The 18401-nt window shown below is 51.1% G+C and overlaps 2 protein-coding genes across 4 annotated transcripts; both read left to right on the top strand.

The window, feature by feature from the left end:
• Positions 1–218: 218 nt before the first annotated feature.
• On the top strand, positions 219–9629 carry Acbd4 (acyl-CoA binding domain containing 4). Of its 3 annotated transcripts, none has more exons than XM_041635829.1 (10): positions 219–343; positions 620–889; positions 1039–1157; positions 1417–1537; positions 1750–1852; positions 1932–2068; positions 2321–2407; positions 2738–2968; positions 3542–3681; positions 8865–9629. In XM_041635829.1, the coding sequence occupies exons 3-10, from the start codon at positions 1155–1157 to the stop codon at positions 8982–8984; spliced, it is 942 nt and encodes a 313-aa protein (XP_041491763.1). In that variant the 5' UTR covers positions 219–343; positions 620–889; positions 1039–1154; the 3' UTR covers positions 8985–9629. The 3 variants fall into 3 exon arrangements, with proteins under 3 accessions (XP_041491763.1, XP_041491762.1, XP_041491764.1); XM_041635828.1 differs by lacking the exon at positions 1750–1852 and adding an exon at positions 1609–1693 and having other exon boundaries at positions 223–343; positions 1948–2068; positions 8865–9624; XM_041635830.1 differs by lacking the exon at positions 1750–1852 and adding an exon at positions 1584–1693 and having other exon boundaries at positions 225–343; positions 1948–2068; positions 8865–9623.
• A 4456-nt stretch (positions 9630–14085) lies between these two features.
• On the top strand, positions 14086–16205 carry Hexim1 (HEXIM P-TEFb complex subunit 1). Its single transcript, XM_041635904.1, has one exon. It carries the CDS (start codon positions 14749–14751, stop codon positions 15817–15819), a length of 1071 nt encoding a protein of 356 aa, XP_041491838.1. The 5' UTR covers positions 14086–14748; the 3' UTR covers positions 15820–16205.
• Positions 16206–18401: the final 2196 nt, after the last annotated feature.

The raw sequence follows: 18401 nt of genomic DNA on the forward strand, positions 1-18401 counted from the left end.
GGTCCTAGAACCGCTATCTACTTGCCCTGCTCTTTTCTGTCCCCATATATCCAAGTCCCAGCAATTCTGTGTGCTTACTTGAGTCCCCACCCTTTCTGCGATCTTGAATTTTCTTACTAATTGTCGAGCCTTCGCCTCGGCTTTTGATTTTTGATTCCTTCCAGGAATGTTCTTTTTCGTTACTTTTCTGGTTTACTCTGACTTTTTCCAAAACTCAGCTCCAGCGCCCCTTCTACGGAACGCCGGGCTCCAGGACTTGCCTCTATTGCCTGCGTAGACGAGTTCCAAGAGCTGGGTGGCGGTGTCTCGGATAGGCGGGGCCAGCATCAGTCGACCTACTCCAGTGAGTGTCCACTAGGGGGCGCGCGGACGCCGCGACCATTCAGTGTGTCCACCGGGGGGCGCTGCAGCCCGCTTCTGCTGTCGGGCGGTGCGGAGTGCGACCCAGAACTCAGCCCCGCCTGAATGGGAGAGGCAGAGTGAAACTATTTGCATACTCTTGAAAGAGCCTTTCTGACTGGGTAGGATATAAAAGCCGAATGTGAAACGGTGCCTCTCATTGGCTTTAATTTTCTTCTCGCTTTGCATCCCGCCCTATTCCTGCCCCCCTAAAACCCAGAGGTCTATCCGAAACCACTGGTTAGTGGTGAGAAGAGGACCCCGGTGTCCCGGCAGTGGGCGCGGGAAGCCAGGGTGGCTGTTTGTGCTCACCCCCCTCCCAACTCCTCCTCGCTCGCTGATTCGCCCGTTCAGGAATTGGAAATGGGCAACCTCGAGAGGTGCATCTGGGGACGTACATGGCTCTGAGACCCTTGCCACCTGCCTCTCCTTCCGCCCATGGCCACACTGGTGGTCCTCGCCACTCTGGCCCCATTGACGCTGCCTTGAGGTAGGAGAAGGACCCTCAGCTCAACTTCTGGCCTCCTGGGGTAGCATTCAGGTCTTGGGACTTTGTTTGCCTCTCTGGGAACTAGACCGGTTGTTTACAGTGCCACCGTGGACCATGAGGCCTGGTAACACTGACACTCTCTCTTGCAGAGTTGCTCCAAAGTAGGGCTCCCGAGCTTGGAGCAGCATGGGCACTGAGAGGGAAGAGCCCGACTGCCAGAAACAGTTCCAGGCAGCCGTCAGCGTCATTCAGAACCTGCCTAAGAATGGTGAGGCCGTAGGGATTGACATTTTGGGGTTCAGGATGGTTGCTTAGGCTCCGACCACCAAATGGAACCGGGCCTGAACCCTGCAATGTTTACAACCAAGTTCCTCCCTAGACTGTGGTGGGGTTCTTCTCTGCTTCCTGTTTTAGATGCCAGGGGTGGGATCCGTAGCCGCCTCTGCCCTCCCAAAGTGCCCCCTTCATCCTCTTGGAACCGGGGCTGATGTGGTGCCCTCTGTTTCCCAACCCTCCGCTCTGTTCAGGCTCTTACCGCCCCTCCTATGAAGAGATGCTGCGGTTCTACAGCTACTACAAACAGGCTACCATGGGGCCCTGCCTGGTCCCCCGGCCTGGGTTCTGGGATCCCATTGGACGTTATAAGTGGTGAGCTTCCCTCGGGCAGGGTACAAATGCCCCAGCTGTCATCCAGCTTCTGACAGCCCTCTGCCTCCTAGGGATGCCTGGAACAGCCTGGGCAAGATGAGCAGGGGGGAAGCCATGTCTGCCTACATCTCTGAGATGAAGCTGGTGGCACAGAAGGTAGTTAGGGCTGTGGCGCTCAGTCCCTAAGGGTGGCTTGCCCCTCACTCTTCCAGGGGTGCGCTTCCATGTTTCCTATCCGTTGATATCCTTTGGGAAATCACGTTTCTGTTGCCCTCTCTCCCAAGTCTGTCTGATCCTGACTGATGCCAGGTGGAGGTACATGGGAAGAAAGTATTAAGGGGAGAGGCTCCACCCGGAGGGAATTGGGGTGGGAGGAGCCAGCCTGTCCCATTAGAACCCTTCCTGCACAGGTGATCGACACAGTGCCCCTGGGCGAAGTGGCGGAAGATATGTTTGGTTATTTTGAGCCCCTGTACCAGGTGATCCCTGACATGCCAAGGCCCCCAGACACCTTCCTAAGAAGGGTCACAGGTCAGATCTCCAGGATGGGAGCCCTGAAAATACAGAGCAAACTGCCTCGGGTGTGGGCTGGTGGGTGGCTACTGTGTGGGGCAGGCAGTAGGAGCAAAGGGCCCCAGGTGTGCTATCTGTAAGGACCTCAATCAGTGCCCCATTGGGCTAGTTATCAGCTCGTATGCATGACTAATGGGGACAAGGGACTTGATCTCACTGGCAGATGCCAGCCTCTCCCCTGTCCCCGCTTCACGGGCTGTGTCTCCACAGGTTGGAAAGAGCCAGCACTGCACAGAGACGATCAGACTGCTCCAGAGCCTTCTTGCCTCCCCAAGGAGCCAGTACCTCCAAGTCCAGGTTAGCCGTTGGGCAGGAGAGATACAGAGCCATGCCTAGACTGGGAAGGAACACCTTCAGGAGAGGAGACACTTGGTGCCACGCTGTCCCCTTTATACCAGTATGTCCAGGGACACTAAGACTTCCTGTGCTTTCAGAGGCCAAGGGAAGGCTCTGAGGCCATTTTCAGGGTCTCGTGTCTTGGGCCCACAGTACCTGCTATGGCAAGAACTCTAGGTCCCCTGAGGAAGGACTTGCTACTCAGCTGCCCACTCTCCCCTCCCTCCAGAGTAGGAACCCCAATGCCAGTGCAGCTCCCCTTCACAAGAGCCTTGCCTTTTCCCTCTCCAGAGCCCCAGCCACCCAGGGACTTGGACCTGGAGGTTTTCTGTGATTCTCTGGAGCAGCTGGAGCCAGAGTTGGTGAGACCGTCCCTCTTCTCCCCTGTTCCTCCCGGGTCAGAGTTGCCCCGCCTCCACCCTGAGACCTGCGACTCAGCTCAGCAGGTCTGCTCGGAGCAGAAGGCAGCAGCTGGCCGGGAGCTGGACACTGGAGGCAACCCTGAGTCCCCCAGTGAAAAAAGTGAGCTCTCTGTCCTGCCCATGGTCCCGGTACCCCAAGCTTTCCCTGTGTTGATCTCTTAGGACAAAGGTGGAAAGTCCAGTAGAGCAGTCTGGGAGGGCGTGTGGGCACAGTCCCTGGCCTGGCGTTTTCTGAGGTTGCTGGCCTCTGTGCCCTCAGCAAAGGCAGCCTACAGACACAGGTGCATGGCGGCCGGAAGTTATCCTCTCCCTCCCATTTGGAATTCTCAGGGGGAGACTGTGAGTTGTGTGTCTGCCTTGTCCTGGTCTAGAATGTCCTGAGTGCTGAATCGCCAAAGGGACACTTTCCTAAATTGTTGTTTAGTCCCCTGAGCACACCAAGTGCGTGAGGAAGAGGACATCGTCCTCTCATTTTCAGGAGTCACACAGCTCATCGGTGGCAGTGCTAGGTCAGCCCCATGCCAGCAAGCGGCCCATTACTCTGTCCTGGGAATGGACGCTGTAAAGGCCACACTGAGGACAGAGACAGAATGCTCTTAGACTTCTCTGGACCTGCCCCGGCGTGTGTAAATTGTCTCCTGCATCCCCTGCCCTGTGTCTCTATGCTCCACAGAGGGGTTGGAAGGTAGCCTGATGGGGCCCCAGGAACTGGACAAATGGCTGGTGGGGACGGTCCGGGCCATGCAGGAAAGCATGAGGAATGTCCAGAGGAGATTACAGAGCCTGGAGAGCAAGTCCCAGCCACGTGAGCAGGTGAGTGTCTCCCTCCTTCACTGAGAGATTGGGCAAGAGCGCCTCAGGACTCCACCCTGGATTCCTCACTGGGCTGTTTGGGGCTTTGGTCCCATGGCTCCACCGTCCACTGCTCTGTGCAGAGAATTGAGTGGTGTGGCCTCTGTTCTAGTCGGGGAAGCCATCGGATGGGAGTGTGGGAAGAGCCTCTTAGGATAGGGGGACTCCTCACTGATAACCCAGCCCAAGAAAAACTAAGCTGGGAATCATCCCCAAGAGTTGGAAGGGCCACAGAGTGTCTGCTTTTGCACTGGGATGGGGTCACTGTGGGTCCTCAGCCAGCACTCCAGTTCCTAGATTTAGGGTTTGCCCCCAACTGTTCAGCTGTGCTCCTGTCATCTGCCCGCACCCCTTCTCTAAGTGTCCCTTTGTTTTGTTTTCACTGGTGTTGTTTGAGATAGGGACTCAAGCCATCACCTAGGCTGGTTAGGGACTCACTGTGTAGCCTGGGCTGCTCTTCTGTGAATCTGCCTGTCCCAGCCTTGAGTTCCAGACGGGAGCCATTCTGCCGGCTGCTCAAGTGGTGTTTGTTTGTTCCTTTTTGGTTTGTTTGTTTGGTTTTGTTTTTTTACTTTTCGAGTTGGGGTTTCTGTTTGTAGTCTTGACTGTCTAGGAACTAGCCCTGTAGACCAGGCTGGCTTTGAACTTACAGAGGTCCCTGCCTCTACCTCCCTGTGCCACCAATGTATGGCCTGCCTAAGTGTTTTTAATCCAGACCTCCCTCCCTCCCTCCCTCCCTCCCTCCCTCCCTCCCTCTCTCTCCCTCAATCCTCAATCACTGTGTGGCCTATAGGGTTGGCTTTTGTCTGTTTGTGGTGAGATCTTGCTATGTAGCCCAAAGGTTTAGAATTTACCTTCCTCCAGCCTCAGCCCCCCAAATGCTGAGGTTACAGCCTTCACCACCACGCCTGACTTGATTTCCCGTTTGCAGAAGAGGAAATAGAGGCCTGAGAACTTAGCTTGCCTGGGGGCACACAACACGGAAACCCTTGAACTGCTTTTGCTGTGTACCCAGAACCTACCAGTCTCCTCCCGTGGGCTCTGGTTAATAGCATTGATGATGCCCAGGGTAGCCCCCAGTCTCTTGCTACCCACCCTAGTGAGAATGTGGTTAAAGGGTGTTTAAACCGGGAGTAGGCTTCGTTGCTCTATTTGGAGATCTCTGGTGTGACCCCTAACCTACTGAGTATGGTGGATCTGAGCCTTGGTGACAAGGATTTCAACACTGCTTCCCCTCCCCCACAGCATTCTTTATTCCCGTGCCACCTTTTATCCACTTGAAATGTGAAGGACCCCCCGCCCAGCCACCCCCTGTACTAAGCAAGGACTCTAGCACTGAGCCAATCGTCAGCTCGTCTTTTATTTGAGACAAGGTCTTACCGAGTTGCCCATTAGCAATTAGAATGTTTCATAGATTATACAGTTGCTGGGGTTGAGCTGGAGATACAGCACAGCAATGGGGCATTTCCCTAGAAGCCCTGGGGCACTGGGCTCACTCTAGCGCCACCGAAAGTGGGAAAGAAGTTTAAACCTAGCATTTGCTAAGTAACTGAAAATCACAGACCTGTGACATGAGACCTAGTTAAAATGGGGGTGATGTCGTGTGTATGTGCATGTGCGTGTGCATGTGTGTGTGTGTAGGTCACAAGACAACTGCATCTCTCCTACTGTGAGTCCTGGAGATTAAATTAGGATCTTCAGTCTTGGCCACGAACACCTTTCTTGCTAACCATCTCATTGGTCCTCAGCACTTATTGTTGTTGTTTTAGAGATTTATTTATTATGTATAGTGTTCTGCCTGCATATACACCTGCAGGCCAGAAGAGGGCACCAGATCTCATTATAGATGGTTGTGAGCCACCATGTGGTTACTGGGAATTGAACTCAGGACCTCTGGAACAGCAGCTCTTAACAGCTGAGCCATCTCCCCAGCCCCTTGTTTTGTTTTTTTTTGAATCAGGGTTTCTCCGTGTTAACAGCCCTGCCTGTCCTAGAACTCACACTGTAGAACAGGTTGACCTTGAACTGAAGAGATCAACCTGCCTCTGCCTCCGAAGTGCCAGGATCCTTAGCATTTTAAAATCAACCAGTACAGCATACCTAAAATCCTAACACCCTGGAGGCAGAGTCAGGAGGATCCGTGAAGCTTGAGACTTGCCTAAGCTTTGAGTTCCACACCAGCCAAAAAGAAAAAAAAAGTATATTGTAAGCTTCATAAAGTTCCACTCTGAATTCTGAATATATTTTATTACAATTCTGTACTATCACCAGATACCCAGTCCAAGTTCCGATTTTCCGAGTTGTTTCAGCCGCTGTTGACCAGTCCGGGGTCACACTGTCGCTAGTTCAGCGCCATTATTTCTGTCGTTGCCTCTGCTGGAAGCAGGTGTCAAACACAGGGCATTTAGCTCAGCATCTGAGCTACTACACCCCTCAGCCTAAACTAGTCCTGGCACAGGGGCATGCAAACTGTCCCACTTCTGGGGCCTGATCATGCCTGATTTTCTTGTACACTGTATTTTCTGTGAAATGAGTTAAGATCCAAAGATTGGTTTTGTATCTAGTTAAACATTCTGGCCAGAGACTATGTGGTTTTGGTTGTAGTGTTTTGGTTTTTATTTAGATGTATGTGCATGAGTATTTGCCTACATGTATGTATATGTACCACATGTGTGCCTGGTATCCTCAGAAGTCAGGAGAGGGTGTTGAATCCTCTGAAAGTGGAATCAGAGACAGTTGTGAGCTGCCATGTGAAGGCTGGGTCCTCTGCAAGACCAGCAAACGCTCTTACCTACTGAGTCCTCTGTCTAGCCCTTGAGTTTTGTGTGTGTGTGATTTGTTTGTTTTGTTTGAGATATGGGCTCACTGTGTAGCTCTGGCTGGCCTGGAACTCACTATGTAGACCAGGCTGGTCTTGAACTCATGGTGATTTGCCTGCCTGTCTCCTCCCCTCTGCCACCCAGTGTAGTTTACGCATGTAATCCTAGCACTTGGGAGGCTGAGACAGGAGGGTTGCTGTGAGTTCCAGGCCAACCTGAGCTATAAAGTTAAGACCCTGTCTCAATAAATTAAAAACAGAAATCAGGGGCTGGAAAGATGGATCAGCTGTTAAGAGTGCTTCCTCTTCATCCGGAGGCCCAAGTTCACTTCCTTGTACCCATGTCAGACAGTTCAGAAATGGCTGGAACTTCAGCTCCAGGGAATCAGACCTTGATGGGCACCTCCCACACCTGTGGGGCAAACACACACACACACATACACACACACACACACACAAATAAAATAAAGTCATCATTGTTTTACAAACAAACAACAAACCCTATCAGAGTGATGTTCCTCACATCAGGGGACACTCGGGGACAGGTAGTACCTGGCCCTCTACCACTAAGGAGTCTAGCCTGTACTGCTGGCCTGGTGACAGTCTGGCCCCAACTCCGTGATGTCAAGTTTTCCTCTTGAAGCCACGGAATGTCCAGCTCATCAACCATTTTGCCATACTGTGTTTGACAACTGATGATCTTTGCCTTGACAGCAATTTATTTAGTGCTTGCAAAAATTTGTTGATTTTCAATTCTCTTATTCCTCCAACAGGTGAGCGTTTTGTTTTCTGTAGGGTTTTCCTGAAACAAAACTGCCCACAGCGTTTCATTTTCTTCTTTCTTGACTTTGTTCTTCCTCCTTCTCTTCTTCCTCTTCCTTTTTTTTTTTTTTTTTTTTTTTTTTGTGAGACAGGGTCCTGATGTGTAGGTCAGGCTAGCCTTGGAATTCACCTGTGATCCTCCTGCCTCAGCCTTCTGAGTGCTGGGATTACAGGCAAGGGCCACATGCCCGTCTTCTGTATCTCTTGTGTTTTGCAGTGCTAGGGTGGAACTCAGGGCCTTGCACATGCTAGGAAGTGCTGCCCCACTGAGCTGCATCCCTAGCCCAGGCTTATTTGATTGTTAACATTAATTTTATGTCTATTTTGTCTGTGTGCTGTGTGTGTGCCTTGTGCCCACGGAGTCTGAGGGAGTGTAGATCTCCTGGATTTGGAGTTATGGTGCCCACGGAGTCTGAGAGAGTGTAGATCTCCTGGATTGGAGTTATGCTGCCCACGGAGTCTGAGAGAGTGTAGATCTCCTGGATTGGAGTTATGGTTGGCTGGGAGTCATCATGTGGGTGCTGGGAATCAAACTGAGTCTCTCTCCAAGAGCAACAAGTGCTCTCTTAACCACGAAGCCATCTCTCCAGACCCTAATTAATATTTAAAGTACTAACTGGCAAGCATCAGCAATGATATAATTTCTAGTTTTCTTATGGCCACAGACTCCTAAATTTTAAAGATTCATCATTTTAATCATCTGTAATAATTCTTTTGTGTTTTGCAGTTCTGGGGATTGAATTCCTCACATGTGAGGCAGGCACCCTACCACAGAGCCATAGAGCCAGCTCTTTTGTTTTTTTTCTAAGTGTTTCTGTACATGTGTTTTGCCGGCACACACGTATGTCTATGCACCCTGTCTGTGCAGTGCAGACCTTGAAGAGGTTGTTGGATCCTCCACCGTGTACCGCTGTGTGTGTCAGCAGACAGCTTTGTGGAGCTGCTTCTCTCCTACCTCTGTGTAGGCTCTGGGGATTGAATTCAGGCAATGAGATTTGCATGGCAGGCATTACCCACAGAACCATCCTACCAACTCTTTTTTTTTTTTTTTTTTGTTTTGACTAGATTGTTACAACTTTGGAGATCCTTTCAAGCCAGATCCTGTTCTTAGACCTTAGGGACTCTCTAGTTTCTAAGTACTGGATGTGTCCGTCACACTGCCCTAGGATCGGCGACTCCTCCTAGGAGCCCTGACTCCTTCTAGAATAGATATTTGGAGTACCCCGGTTACTTGTTTGAAATATGAGCTTTGTGCCTTCCAGTACAGGTCTTTCCGGTACAGTACTACTAGCCTGGTCCTTTTCAGGCCTGGAGGAGCCGGCTTGGAAGCTGTCTCACTTGAGACTAGGTGGGGGAGGGGCACGCTTCAGGTTGGAGCACAGGTAGGTTTAGGACCCTCCCAGTCTCCGGGAGGCCGGGCCAAAAGAGGTCTGGAAGTAAGTTTCTGGGAGGCGGGCTGTCCTGAAGCCGGGCTGGCTTCTGACTCCTTCCCTCTTGGCTGCAGAGGCCACCCAGGACTCGGCCTTGGCCCCTAGGGCTCTCGGCTCCCACGCTGCTCTTCTTTATCCTGTGGCCCTTCGTTGTCCAGTGGCTCTTCCGACAGTTTCGGACCCAGAAGAGGTGACTCAAGGAAGGGGTCTCTCTAGCAACTGAGAAGGCTATGACGAGTCCCCGCGCACGTCCTGCTGTGACCTGAGCCTCCCTAGGTTTAGGGAAACAGCATTAGAAATCCCTCCTATCTTCTTTCGCCCTGGCACTCCCTCCTTTGGGGGGGGGCAATAAGACCCCACCCTTCCCTGCAACTCGCACTGACGCCCAGAGTCCCCAAGCGGTTGGATTGGCTGCTGTCATGGTGCACATCCTAGCTTTGGGGTTGGCGGTGAGCACCCTCCGACCCCACCCTCTGGGTCACCTGACTTTGCTCCTGCCGAGTCGGCTCCCTGCCAAGACTCAGCTCTTGGGCGAGTTGGGACTTGGACCTGGCCTGAAGACTGATTGGCTGAAAGGTTACAGGAAAGACTGAAGCTGGGAGGAATGGGAGGGGTGTGCAGGCTGGGGGCTGGGACGCCCCGCACACACGCACACGTCGCGCTCAGGACTTCACTAAAGATTCACGTGCAATTGAACGCTTCATTAAACAAAAGAAAACCTCCTCAGTCTGCCGTCTGGGCGCCCACGAAAAGAGCGGGAAAACGGGCGGGTCGCGCGAGACACAAGTCCAGTCCCACTCCCTAAATGCTCTGAAGAAGAGCTAGGGCTTCCTTATAAGAAATATTTTTCCTCTTCCCTAGAGAAACCAGGAGAAAACAGGTCTCCTGCTGTGGTCAGGGAGTACCTGAGCGGGGGCGGGGGTCGCTTGGAGGCTTAGAGTTCTTACCGGGAGCCGGGTGTTGGTTGGCCCCGCCCCAGGGGGAGGGCTGCTGGCCCAACTTGGCACGCCGCCCGAAGGATTGGAGTACTCTGCGGGGGGCTCCAAACGATGCTGCCTCTTCCCCAGCATCGTTTAGAAGACTTCTTAAGTCTTGGTTGTTACTTCCTATCATGTCCTCCTGATCTTCCCAGAGAACTTTCTAGAAGGCCCGGGCCCACCCACTGGGAGGGGTGGGGGCAGGTCCTCCATTGCCTGACCACCAACCCCCAGTTGTGGACCCAGGACCTGCACAGACCTCTTAAGCTGCTTGCTTGTCTTTGGAACTGTTGCTAAGAACTGCCTAGTGGCCTGGCCTCTGGTCGGATATTGTGGGCCGACCCTGCTGTGCCTGCCTGGCTGCCTCCAGCCACTAGACTGTATTCCGCTTTAAACTGACCACTCCAGCACCTTCTAGTGCTCAGAGCCTACAGGGCTAGCTATTGGCAGCTGCTACCACCTGGGCCTCAGGCTCTCCTTTGCTCTGGGGGGAAAAGGATGGTACTGGAGATCCCTAGGTGTGTTCCTCTGAGTTCCCTAACACTGTGGGTCTGAACACTTCCCCAGGCTTTGGCCATCCTTAGGCCTCATGGGAAATACAGTCACTCTGTGGGGCCTTAGCAGCAGGAGGGTAGCCCTAAAGACAGACACCACACACTGCACAGGTACTTCAGGGCACAGTCCAGGGTCACAGGAAAAGGCTGAACAGCCTGTGCTGAAGGCAGACATCAGCTGGGCGGTGGGAGCCCATCGAACTGGGACCAGGATGCAGGGGAAGTAGACTGTCAGCTTCACAGCTCACACATTGGCTCTGCAAGCTGGGACCTGAAGATCTGAGTCGGGGTCGGCTTGTTTGCGAACTAGGAATGCCTCATCATAAGGCAGGAGTTGAGACGTTTAACAATGACTGGAGAGTGGGAAATGCTTGGCAAAGGGCTAGAGGTTCTGGAACCCTACAGCCTGGTGACCATGTCTCACCCATTATAGAGACCCCACGGCTTAACACTGTCCAGTAAACTTCGTCTAGGTTCAACTTTAACGTGTACATGCCTGACTGAGTGCTCAAATCCTCCAATGCCTGAAGTTTGGAAGTTTTGACTCTCCCAGTCAAGTTGTTTCCAAAGACCTCATTTCCTCTTAAAAAAAAAAAAAATTGTTTCTAGAGACAGGGTTTCACTGTGTAGCCCTGGCTGTCCCAGAACTCACTCTGTAGACCAGGTTGACCTTGAACTCACAGAGATCCAAGTGCTGGGATTAAACCTCCACCTAGCTCTTCTTAAGAAAAAATTTAAAATACAGCCAGGCGGTGGTGGTGCACAACTTTAATCCCAGTACTGGAGAGGCAGAGGCAGGCGGAGCTGAGTTCCAGGTCTACAGAGCTAGTTCCACGACAGCTAAAACTGTCACACAGCAAAACCCTGTCTGGGGTGTAGTGTTAAGCTACATTTAATGCATGAATATTTTGTTGGCATGTATGTCCCTGTACCGCATATGTCTGGCACTGGTGGAGGTCAGAAGAGAGCGCCAGACCCTTGGAGCTGGACCGACAGCTGTGAACTGAGAGGACATGTGCTCCTCTTCTCCCGCGGCCTGTGCCCCTTTTCCTCTTTGTTCTTCATCTCCTGGTGCCTTCTACGTCATGAAGACAGAGAAAGGCAGGATTTTCAGACAGACCTGAGTTTCTGGAAGTACATGGAAACAAGCTACAATTTTCAAAACATCTGAATGTTCCCCAGGGAGCATTCCTTCTTGCTTCCCCTTGGAGACAGCCTTGCACTACTACTATCCCCCCCCCGCCCCACCCCCACCACCCTGAAGTTCCTCAACTCTTTTACACCCTGGGAGGTGGCAGGCGCCTACAGCTGCCATTATTGTGGAGGCTGAGGCAGGAGGATGAGGCCTAGCCTCAAACACAACAGAGACAAAGTAAAATGTTCTTTATGCCCTGTCCCAGTCAGCTGCTCCAGAAGGCCTGTCCACGGACTGCCCAGCCCTGGACAGCTAGGCTCACGAGGCTGCCACACACATTTCCTTTACCTGCAATCTCACCTGCTGCGCTTGGGTTGCTCATTGTAGTCTGAGCCACTTACCACTCTAAAGCTCTTTTCTGCCCTAGCAGATGACCGCTAACTGCATTGTTTGCAACTGTTTGAAGTGATTGGAAATAAAGTCCAGGGTTCTTTTTTTTGTTTTGTTTTGTTTTTCAAGACAGGGTTTCTCTGTGGCTTTGGAGCCTGTCCTGGAACTAGCTCTGTAGACCAGGCTGGTCTCGAACTCACAGAGATCCGCCTGCCTCTGCCTCCCGAGTGTTGGGATTAAAGGCGTGCGCCACCATCGCCCGGCTAAGTCCAGGGTTCTTGAGGAAATGGGGGGAGGAGGATTTTGTGTTTTGTCTTAAAATTTTTTTGTTTTTTTTCTCTGTGTAATAGTCCTGGTTGTCCTGAAGCTCATTTTGTAGATCAGGCTGGCCTTGAACTCACTGAGATCTGCCTACCTCTACCTCCTGAGTGCTGGGGCCACCACCGCCTGGTTTTAAGTGATTTTTATTATTTTACATATCTGAAGTGTTTTTTTCCTGTGTGTATGTATGAGTCAGGTACTTGCCTGGTGCCCATGGAAGGCATCAGAGCCCCTGGATCTGGAGACAACATGTGTGTGCCAGCGCTCTTATCTGCTGAGCCAGCTCTCCAGGCCTTGGATTTCCTTGGATTTTGTGTTTTGGACAAAATAAATAAATAAAAATGGTATTGGGTGTCAGGTAGATTGGACCTCTAGTTTGATCTGCCACTTGGTTGTCACGTGACCTTGGATAAGTCACTTTAGTACTCCAAGTTTTAGAGCTTTCTTACATCTAAAATGGAGGCTAAATCCTGGCCTGTCTCACGTGGCTGTGGTGGTCAAATAGTTCCATGCATACACTCTCACTGGATTCTGGCTGGGATGTAGGGAGAAATAAGAAGCAAGGGTCACTAGGTACTCAAGCAAAGGGAGCAGCAATTACACCAAGGGGATTAAAGAGAGTTCTCAGAGCCCTTCAAGTGAAGGACCAGAGTCCGAACTCCTTTTAAGGGGGAAACAGGACCCCACTTCACCCCCCACCTACCCTACGGCCCGGGGCCAAGCACACCCGTTTTCAGCGAAGGCCTCCAGCCCTCCTTCTCCAAGCCTCTTTCCCCCAATCTCATCTCTGGACAACTCCGTGCTCCTTTCGGAATCGCATTGATTTTTGAATCCCTCCCCGACAGAGATGTGCATCAACTGGCCCGAACTCTCCTGTCGCTGCTAGGGAAAGGTCTGCGGTCTCAAAAGCGACGAAGCCAAGGCCCAGGGAGGCCATTGTCGTCGGCCGAATCCGGGGTTCGGGGTGACTCCTTTGCCCCCATTACGCGCTTTCGGTGGGGCTCAGACGAAGTGCTAGACCGCGGATGTCCATTTTGCTTTCGCCCCTGGTGTGGAAATGGCTCTTGGCCAAGGTGGCTTTTCTCACCCAAGGGTCCCCAGGGCCGACGTCACTCAGGACTCGAACCCGCCCTCTCATCTCCCGAGGCCTAGCGTGAGGCTGATGCACAACAGGCCGATACACTGTGCCTTTAAGGCGGCACTTCTTAATTCTTCATTTGTTTACTTCTTCATGCGCTTTTCGGGTTTTGTTTTTTAAATAAATATTTGTCCACAATATCCTTCCGCTTATCTCTCTCCCAGGAACCCGTCACCTGCCTCAGAGACGTTACTATAATTTTAAGAATCTAATGTCAGTAATCATGACCAACATCTCTCTTTATAGGATTTAATCCTCTTTTACACTTTAGGGACTACTTTTTAGGGACAAACCATTTTTGCACTAGTTGAAAACCGTCTATAACTATCCGAACCTTTCCGCTGAGAGCAGAATACGAGATTGACTTTTAAACGCACCTTTTAATAAAAATATTCTGTCTAGGCTCCCAAAGGTCATGGAATCTTCTTGTATTCCTGAAGCACAATGGTATGGTCCAGAATCCGCCCCATCTCCCTTGCGATTGGTCTTCCCCCCTCAGAGAGACGAAGAACTCTTGCCCAATGACCGCTCACGTTTCTTCAGCGACTGCAAAGCGATGGAAGGAGGCGGCCTGGGAGACGCCCCCTACGCGCTCTACGATTGGCTACGTTGCACGGCGCGCGAGGACGGCCGGCCCGAAAGAAGAGGACTACGACTCCCGGCAGCCCCACAGCGGGACTCCGTTACGCATGCGCACAGGCGGGGCTAGCAAGCTTCTATATATAAGAGGCGCTGAGGGCTAGGAGACAGCAGTTGGAAGTTGGCAGGTGGAAAGTCAGGTTGGGAGGGGAAGCCGGAGGAGGAGGCGGAAGAAGAGCTGTCTGAAGGGGGAGGAGGGAGGGAGGAAAAGAGGAGGAGGCGGAGGAGAACTGAGCGGAGCATCGAGCCAGAGGGGAGATGAGTTTGTCTGTCCTCGGCTAAGGCTCCGGCCCGGCCTGGGGAACTGGGAGCTCGGGTTGGAGCGACACCCGTGGAAGTGGGAGGAGGTGGCTCTGGGACTTTAACCCCTTGTGGGCTCTGCGGCAGGGGATTTAACCCTTTGTGGATTCGGCCCCTCGGAGGCAGCGTCATCGGGTAGTTTTAACCCCTTCGGAGCTGGGTTTAACCCATTGGACTTAAGCCTCACATCCTTGCCCACCAACTCCTCCATCGTGGGAGCGCTCAGCGGGGAGGCGTGAAGCCCACCCATCTGAACATTACGTACTGTGCCTGCCGCTGCATCCTCTTGGACTTACTAGTTGGCCACGCTTGTGGGCGCTTAACCCTTTATTGACTTAACTCCAAGTTGCCATTTGAGTTTGCTGACAAGACGGAGGAAAGAAGTCACTGCAGCAATTACCGGCCGAAGAGGACTTTGTTGGACATTGTCTGAAAAGAAAGAAAAGCCTTTTTTTTCTTAAGCCAAAATTTCTCAAACTTCCTGAAGAGGACTCTACTAAAGCCATGGCCGAGCCACTCTTGTCAGAACATCAACACCAGCCTCCAACTAGCAACTGTACAGGTGCTGCTGTTGTCCATGAGGAGCAGAACTCTGAGCGCCCCCCAGGCGCAGAGGAACGGGTGCCCAAGGAGGACAGTAGGTGGCAATCGAGAGCGTCCCCGCAGTCCGGTGGCCGTCCGGGACAGGAGGGAGAAGGGGGCCTGAAGCTCCAGCCGCCCCCACTGCAGACCAATGACCGTCCAGAATCAAGCTGCCTGGAAACGGGCGAGAAGGGCCAGAACGGGGAGGACCTATCTACTGGCGGTGCCTCCCCGTCGGTGGAGGGGGAACCGATGTCCGAGTCCCTTGTCCTGCCAGGTCATGACTCGGAGGCCACCAAGTTGGGTGCTTCTGCCGCTGGAGGCGAGGAGGCATGGGGACAGCAGCAGAGACAGTTGGGCAAGAAAAAACATCGGAGGCGCCCCTCCAAGAAGAAGCGGCATTGGAAGCCATACTACAAGCTGACTTGGGAAGAGAAGAAAAAGTTCGACGAGAAGCAGAGCCTGCGAGCTTCGCGGGTTCGAGCTGAGATGTTCGCCAAGGGCCAGCCGGTCGCGCCCTATAACACCACGCAGTTCCTCATGGATGACCACGATCAGGAGGAGCCTGACCTCAAAACCGGCCTCTACCCCAAGCGGGCAGCCGCCAAATCCGACGACACCAGCGATGAGGACTTTGTGGAAGAAGTTGGTGAGGAGGACGGGGGCAGCGATGGCATGGGAGGGGACGGCAGCGAGTTTCTGCAGCGGGACTTCTCGGAGACGTACGAACGGTACCACGCCGAGAGCCTGCAGAACATGAGCAAGCAGGAGCTCATCAAAGAGTACCTGGAGCTGGAGAAGTGCCTCTCGCGCAAGGAGGACGAAAATAACCGACTGCGGCTGGAGAGCAAGCGGCTGGGCGGCGTCGATGCGCGAGTGCGGGAGCTGGAGCTGGAGCTGGACCGGCTGCGCGCCGAGAACCTCCAGCTGCTGACCGAGAACGAATTACACCGGCAGCAGGAGCGAGCGCCGCTTTCCAAGTTCGGAGACTAGACTGAAAACTTTGGGGGGGAGGGGGCAAAGGGGACTTTTTACAGTGCTGGAATGTAACATTATATACATGTGTATATAAGACAGCGGACCTTTTTATGACACATAATCAGAAGAGAAAATCCCCCTGGCTTTGGTTTGGTAAATTTAGCCATGATGTTACTTTGTGTGCTTTCTCCTGTTCTTTAATTATGTGAAACTGAAGGGTTGCTTTTCTTGTTTTCCTTCTTAGACGTTGTTTCTTAATGTGCAAGTAATTTGACCAAGTTAAAATGCATTTTTCTGTTTAAAAAAAAAAATCCCCTCCTTAAGCGGAGCTATGAGGTGGCCAAATCTGAGACCCATTACATTCATTCTAGTTATAATAAATTTAATATTTGTAAATGTAACAGTTTCAGTGTGATTTCTAGAGATTCAAAATCGTGTTGATTGATGTGACTGTACTTTTGAGGAAGGGTTAAAAAAAACTGTTTATCAGTTTGCAAAACTACCTGAAATTCGGTTTGCCCCCCACCCTATGGTTTTAGTATGCTTCAAAATGCAGTTCAGGTAAAATACATTCAGCTTTATCTTCAGTACTAAACTGCTTGCTTCCTTTATGAGTTGTTTGGTATTTGGGGGGATAGAAAGTGGCTACAAACAGAAGCCCAGCATCTGCCCCTCGATGGCCATTCAGAAGTGTGGTAACCAAAGAATATACCTAATTTGGCAATTTGTTAGAGAACTCGAAGCATCATTCCAGCTCTACAAGTCCCAGTTTTCAGTAGTCCTGGCTTCCTTCTAAGCCCTCACCCCAACTCCAATAATGCTAAGGAGTCCTGGAGACCTAGGTGAGGCTCCTGGTAAACTCGCTTTCTCAGTGCAAGCAAGAAATAAACTTGTGGGGCAACTCTTTATGTTAACATGTTAGAGACAGAATATTGGATTGAAATGGCTAAGTGATCCAAGGACTTAGCTTCATTGTCCTATACGTAAAAGTATTTTTCTCTATTAAGAAAAGCTGACCTATCCATTAGAATCAAACTAAAATTTGAAATGCCCCTTTCTGCAAGTAAAGCTGGTTACAAAGAGGGCCTGAGCCCTGAGTTGATGAGCAGAAACCCTGCATGTTCTCAGTACAACAGCTAGTCTCAGTCTCCTAGGCTGCTGGACAGCTGCCTAGGTTAGGGACTTCTGCTCTTGAAAATGCAGGAAAGCTCTGAGAACTAGTTCCTACAACAGATTGAAAAATAAATTCAACCATTGTTCTTTCTTGTCATAGTTAATGTATCCCTTCTTCACCTGACCTGTGTCAGTGTTTCCCTAGGGCAATTGTATTGCTCAAATTATTAGCACACTGGTTCCTCAACCTGGAGCCTTAAAAACCACAGGGGGCCTTGGGGGTCCATGCACCCCATATAATTGTATGTAGTCTTGTGAGATAAATATTTACAAACAGCCACTGGTTCAAGAAACTCAGGAGGTTGCCCAATTCTTTAAGAACCCCTAAACAGGGTGGGAGGGGTACCCTTCTCTGTTCTGGCAGCTAAATGGCCACAGTGGAGCATAAGCAGCACAGACAAATCAGTAAATCAAGGGAAACTGTGCCAGTAGGATGCTGGTCCCATTCTGGCAGGTGGTCTACTGCAGAAATTGTAAAAATCAATTTTTCTTTGACCTAAAGATTGCATTAAATATCTATTTTGAAAGAGTTTCCGTGTTGGTTTTTTTTTTACTTTTTTATTCTATGACATCATGCAGCAGCCCTAGAAAACCAGCTGTTTGGCAGAAAGCAGCAATAGTGCCCTCTGGCTTTACCATGCAAAGCCATACCTCATTTGAGTGCACCAGAGCAGGATGCAGCAGTGAGATCGTTTTCCTAAGATTCAGCTAGAAACAACCTATTTCTTCTACTCTTAGAAACGGACTTTCCAGACCCCACTCTGGGAAAACCTTAAATGCATCTGTCACTAGGAAAAGTGTGCATTCTACTTTGAAGTGAAAACTGCATCCAGGTTTTAAACATACACACAAATAGTTTTAAGTGTCTCTAAATTATTCCACTTCACCTTGGGTTATGCAAAATTTTGTCTCAATGTTTCAAAGGCACTAACACTTTGCTATTTATGTTCTTGGAATGATAAATGTTAACTAAAACTTTCTAGATTGAAACACAGACTACTGCTCTTCCAGCAGAGAAGACGTTGAGTTGCCTGTAGTAACAAGGTTGTGATGACAAACGATCCTCCACCCCCCACACACCCCAGCCTACATTTTAACAGCTGCTCAAAAGACCTGGCTTGCAAGTGAGCAATTTCAGTTTGTTCCCTTTCTTCTACTAAGGCCCGGACTGACAGGTAGACAGAACTTCTCTTGGGCCAGTCAAAAACATTGAGACCACTAAGAGGTAGAATCCTTTTGATTTCAAGTTTTAGAGGGCAGACCCAAAGAATTCAAGATTAATTTAGATCTGAAAAACAGATTTTCTCTTAAATAATGGCCTGGGAATGTAGTTTAGTTGGCACAGTGGTTCCCTATCGTGGAGAGTCCTGGGTTTGGTAACCCAGGCATGTACTCATGCCCGTAATCCCACCAATCAGGAAGTA

Source organism: Microtus oregoni, unplaced genomic scaffold (genome assembly GCF_018167655.1).
Source record: "Microtus oregoni isolate MIOR12 unplaced genomic scaffold, Mior012 000048F_ref0000485, whole genome shotgun sequence".
Classification (NCBI taxonomy): domain Eukaryota; kingdom Metazoa; phylum Chordata; class Mammalia; order Rodentia; family Cricetidae; genus Microtus; species Microtus oregoni.

What these genes read in the sequence shown, in the direction of transcription:
- Acbd4 (XM_041635828.1), top strand. Translation starts at nt 1,076, where the DNA reads ATGGGCACTGAGAGGGAAGAGCCCGACTGCCAGAAACAGTTCCAGGCA. An exon ending in CCCATTGGACGTTATAAGTG is followed by an intron (nt 1,538 to 1,608) that starts GTGAGCTTCCCT and finishes TCTGCCTCCTAG; the next exon opens with GGATGCCTGGAACAGCCTGG. An exon ending in GCCAGTACCTCCAAGTCCAG is followed by an intron (nt 2,408 to 2,737) that starts GTTAGCCGTTGG and finishes TTCCCTCTCCAG; the next exon opens with AGCCCCAGCCACCCAGGGAC.
- Hexim1 (XM_041635904.1), top strand. Translation starts at nt 14,749, where the DNA reads ATGGCCGAGCCACTCTTGTCAGAACATCAACACCAGCCTCCAACTAGC.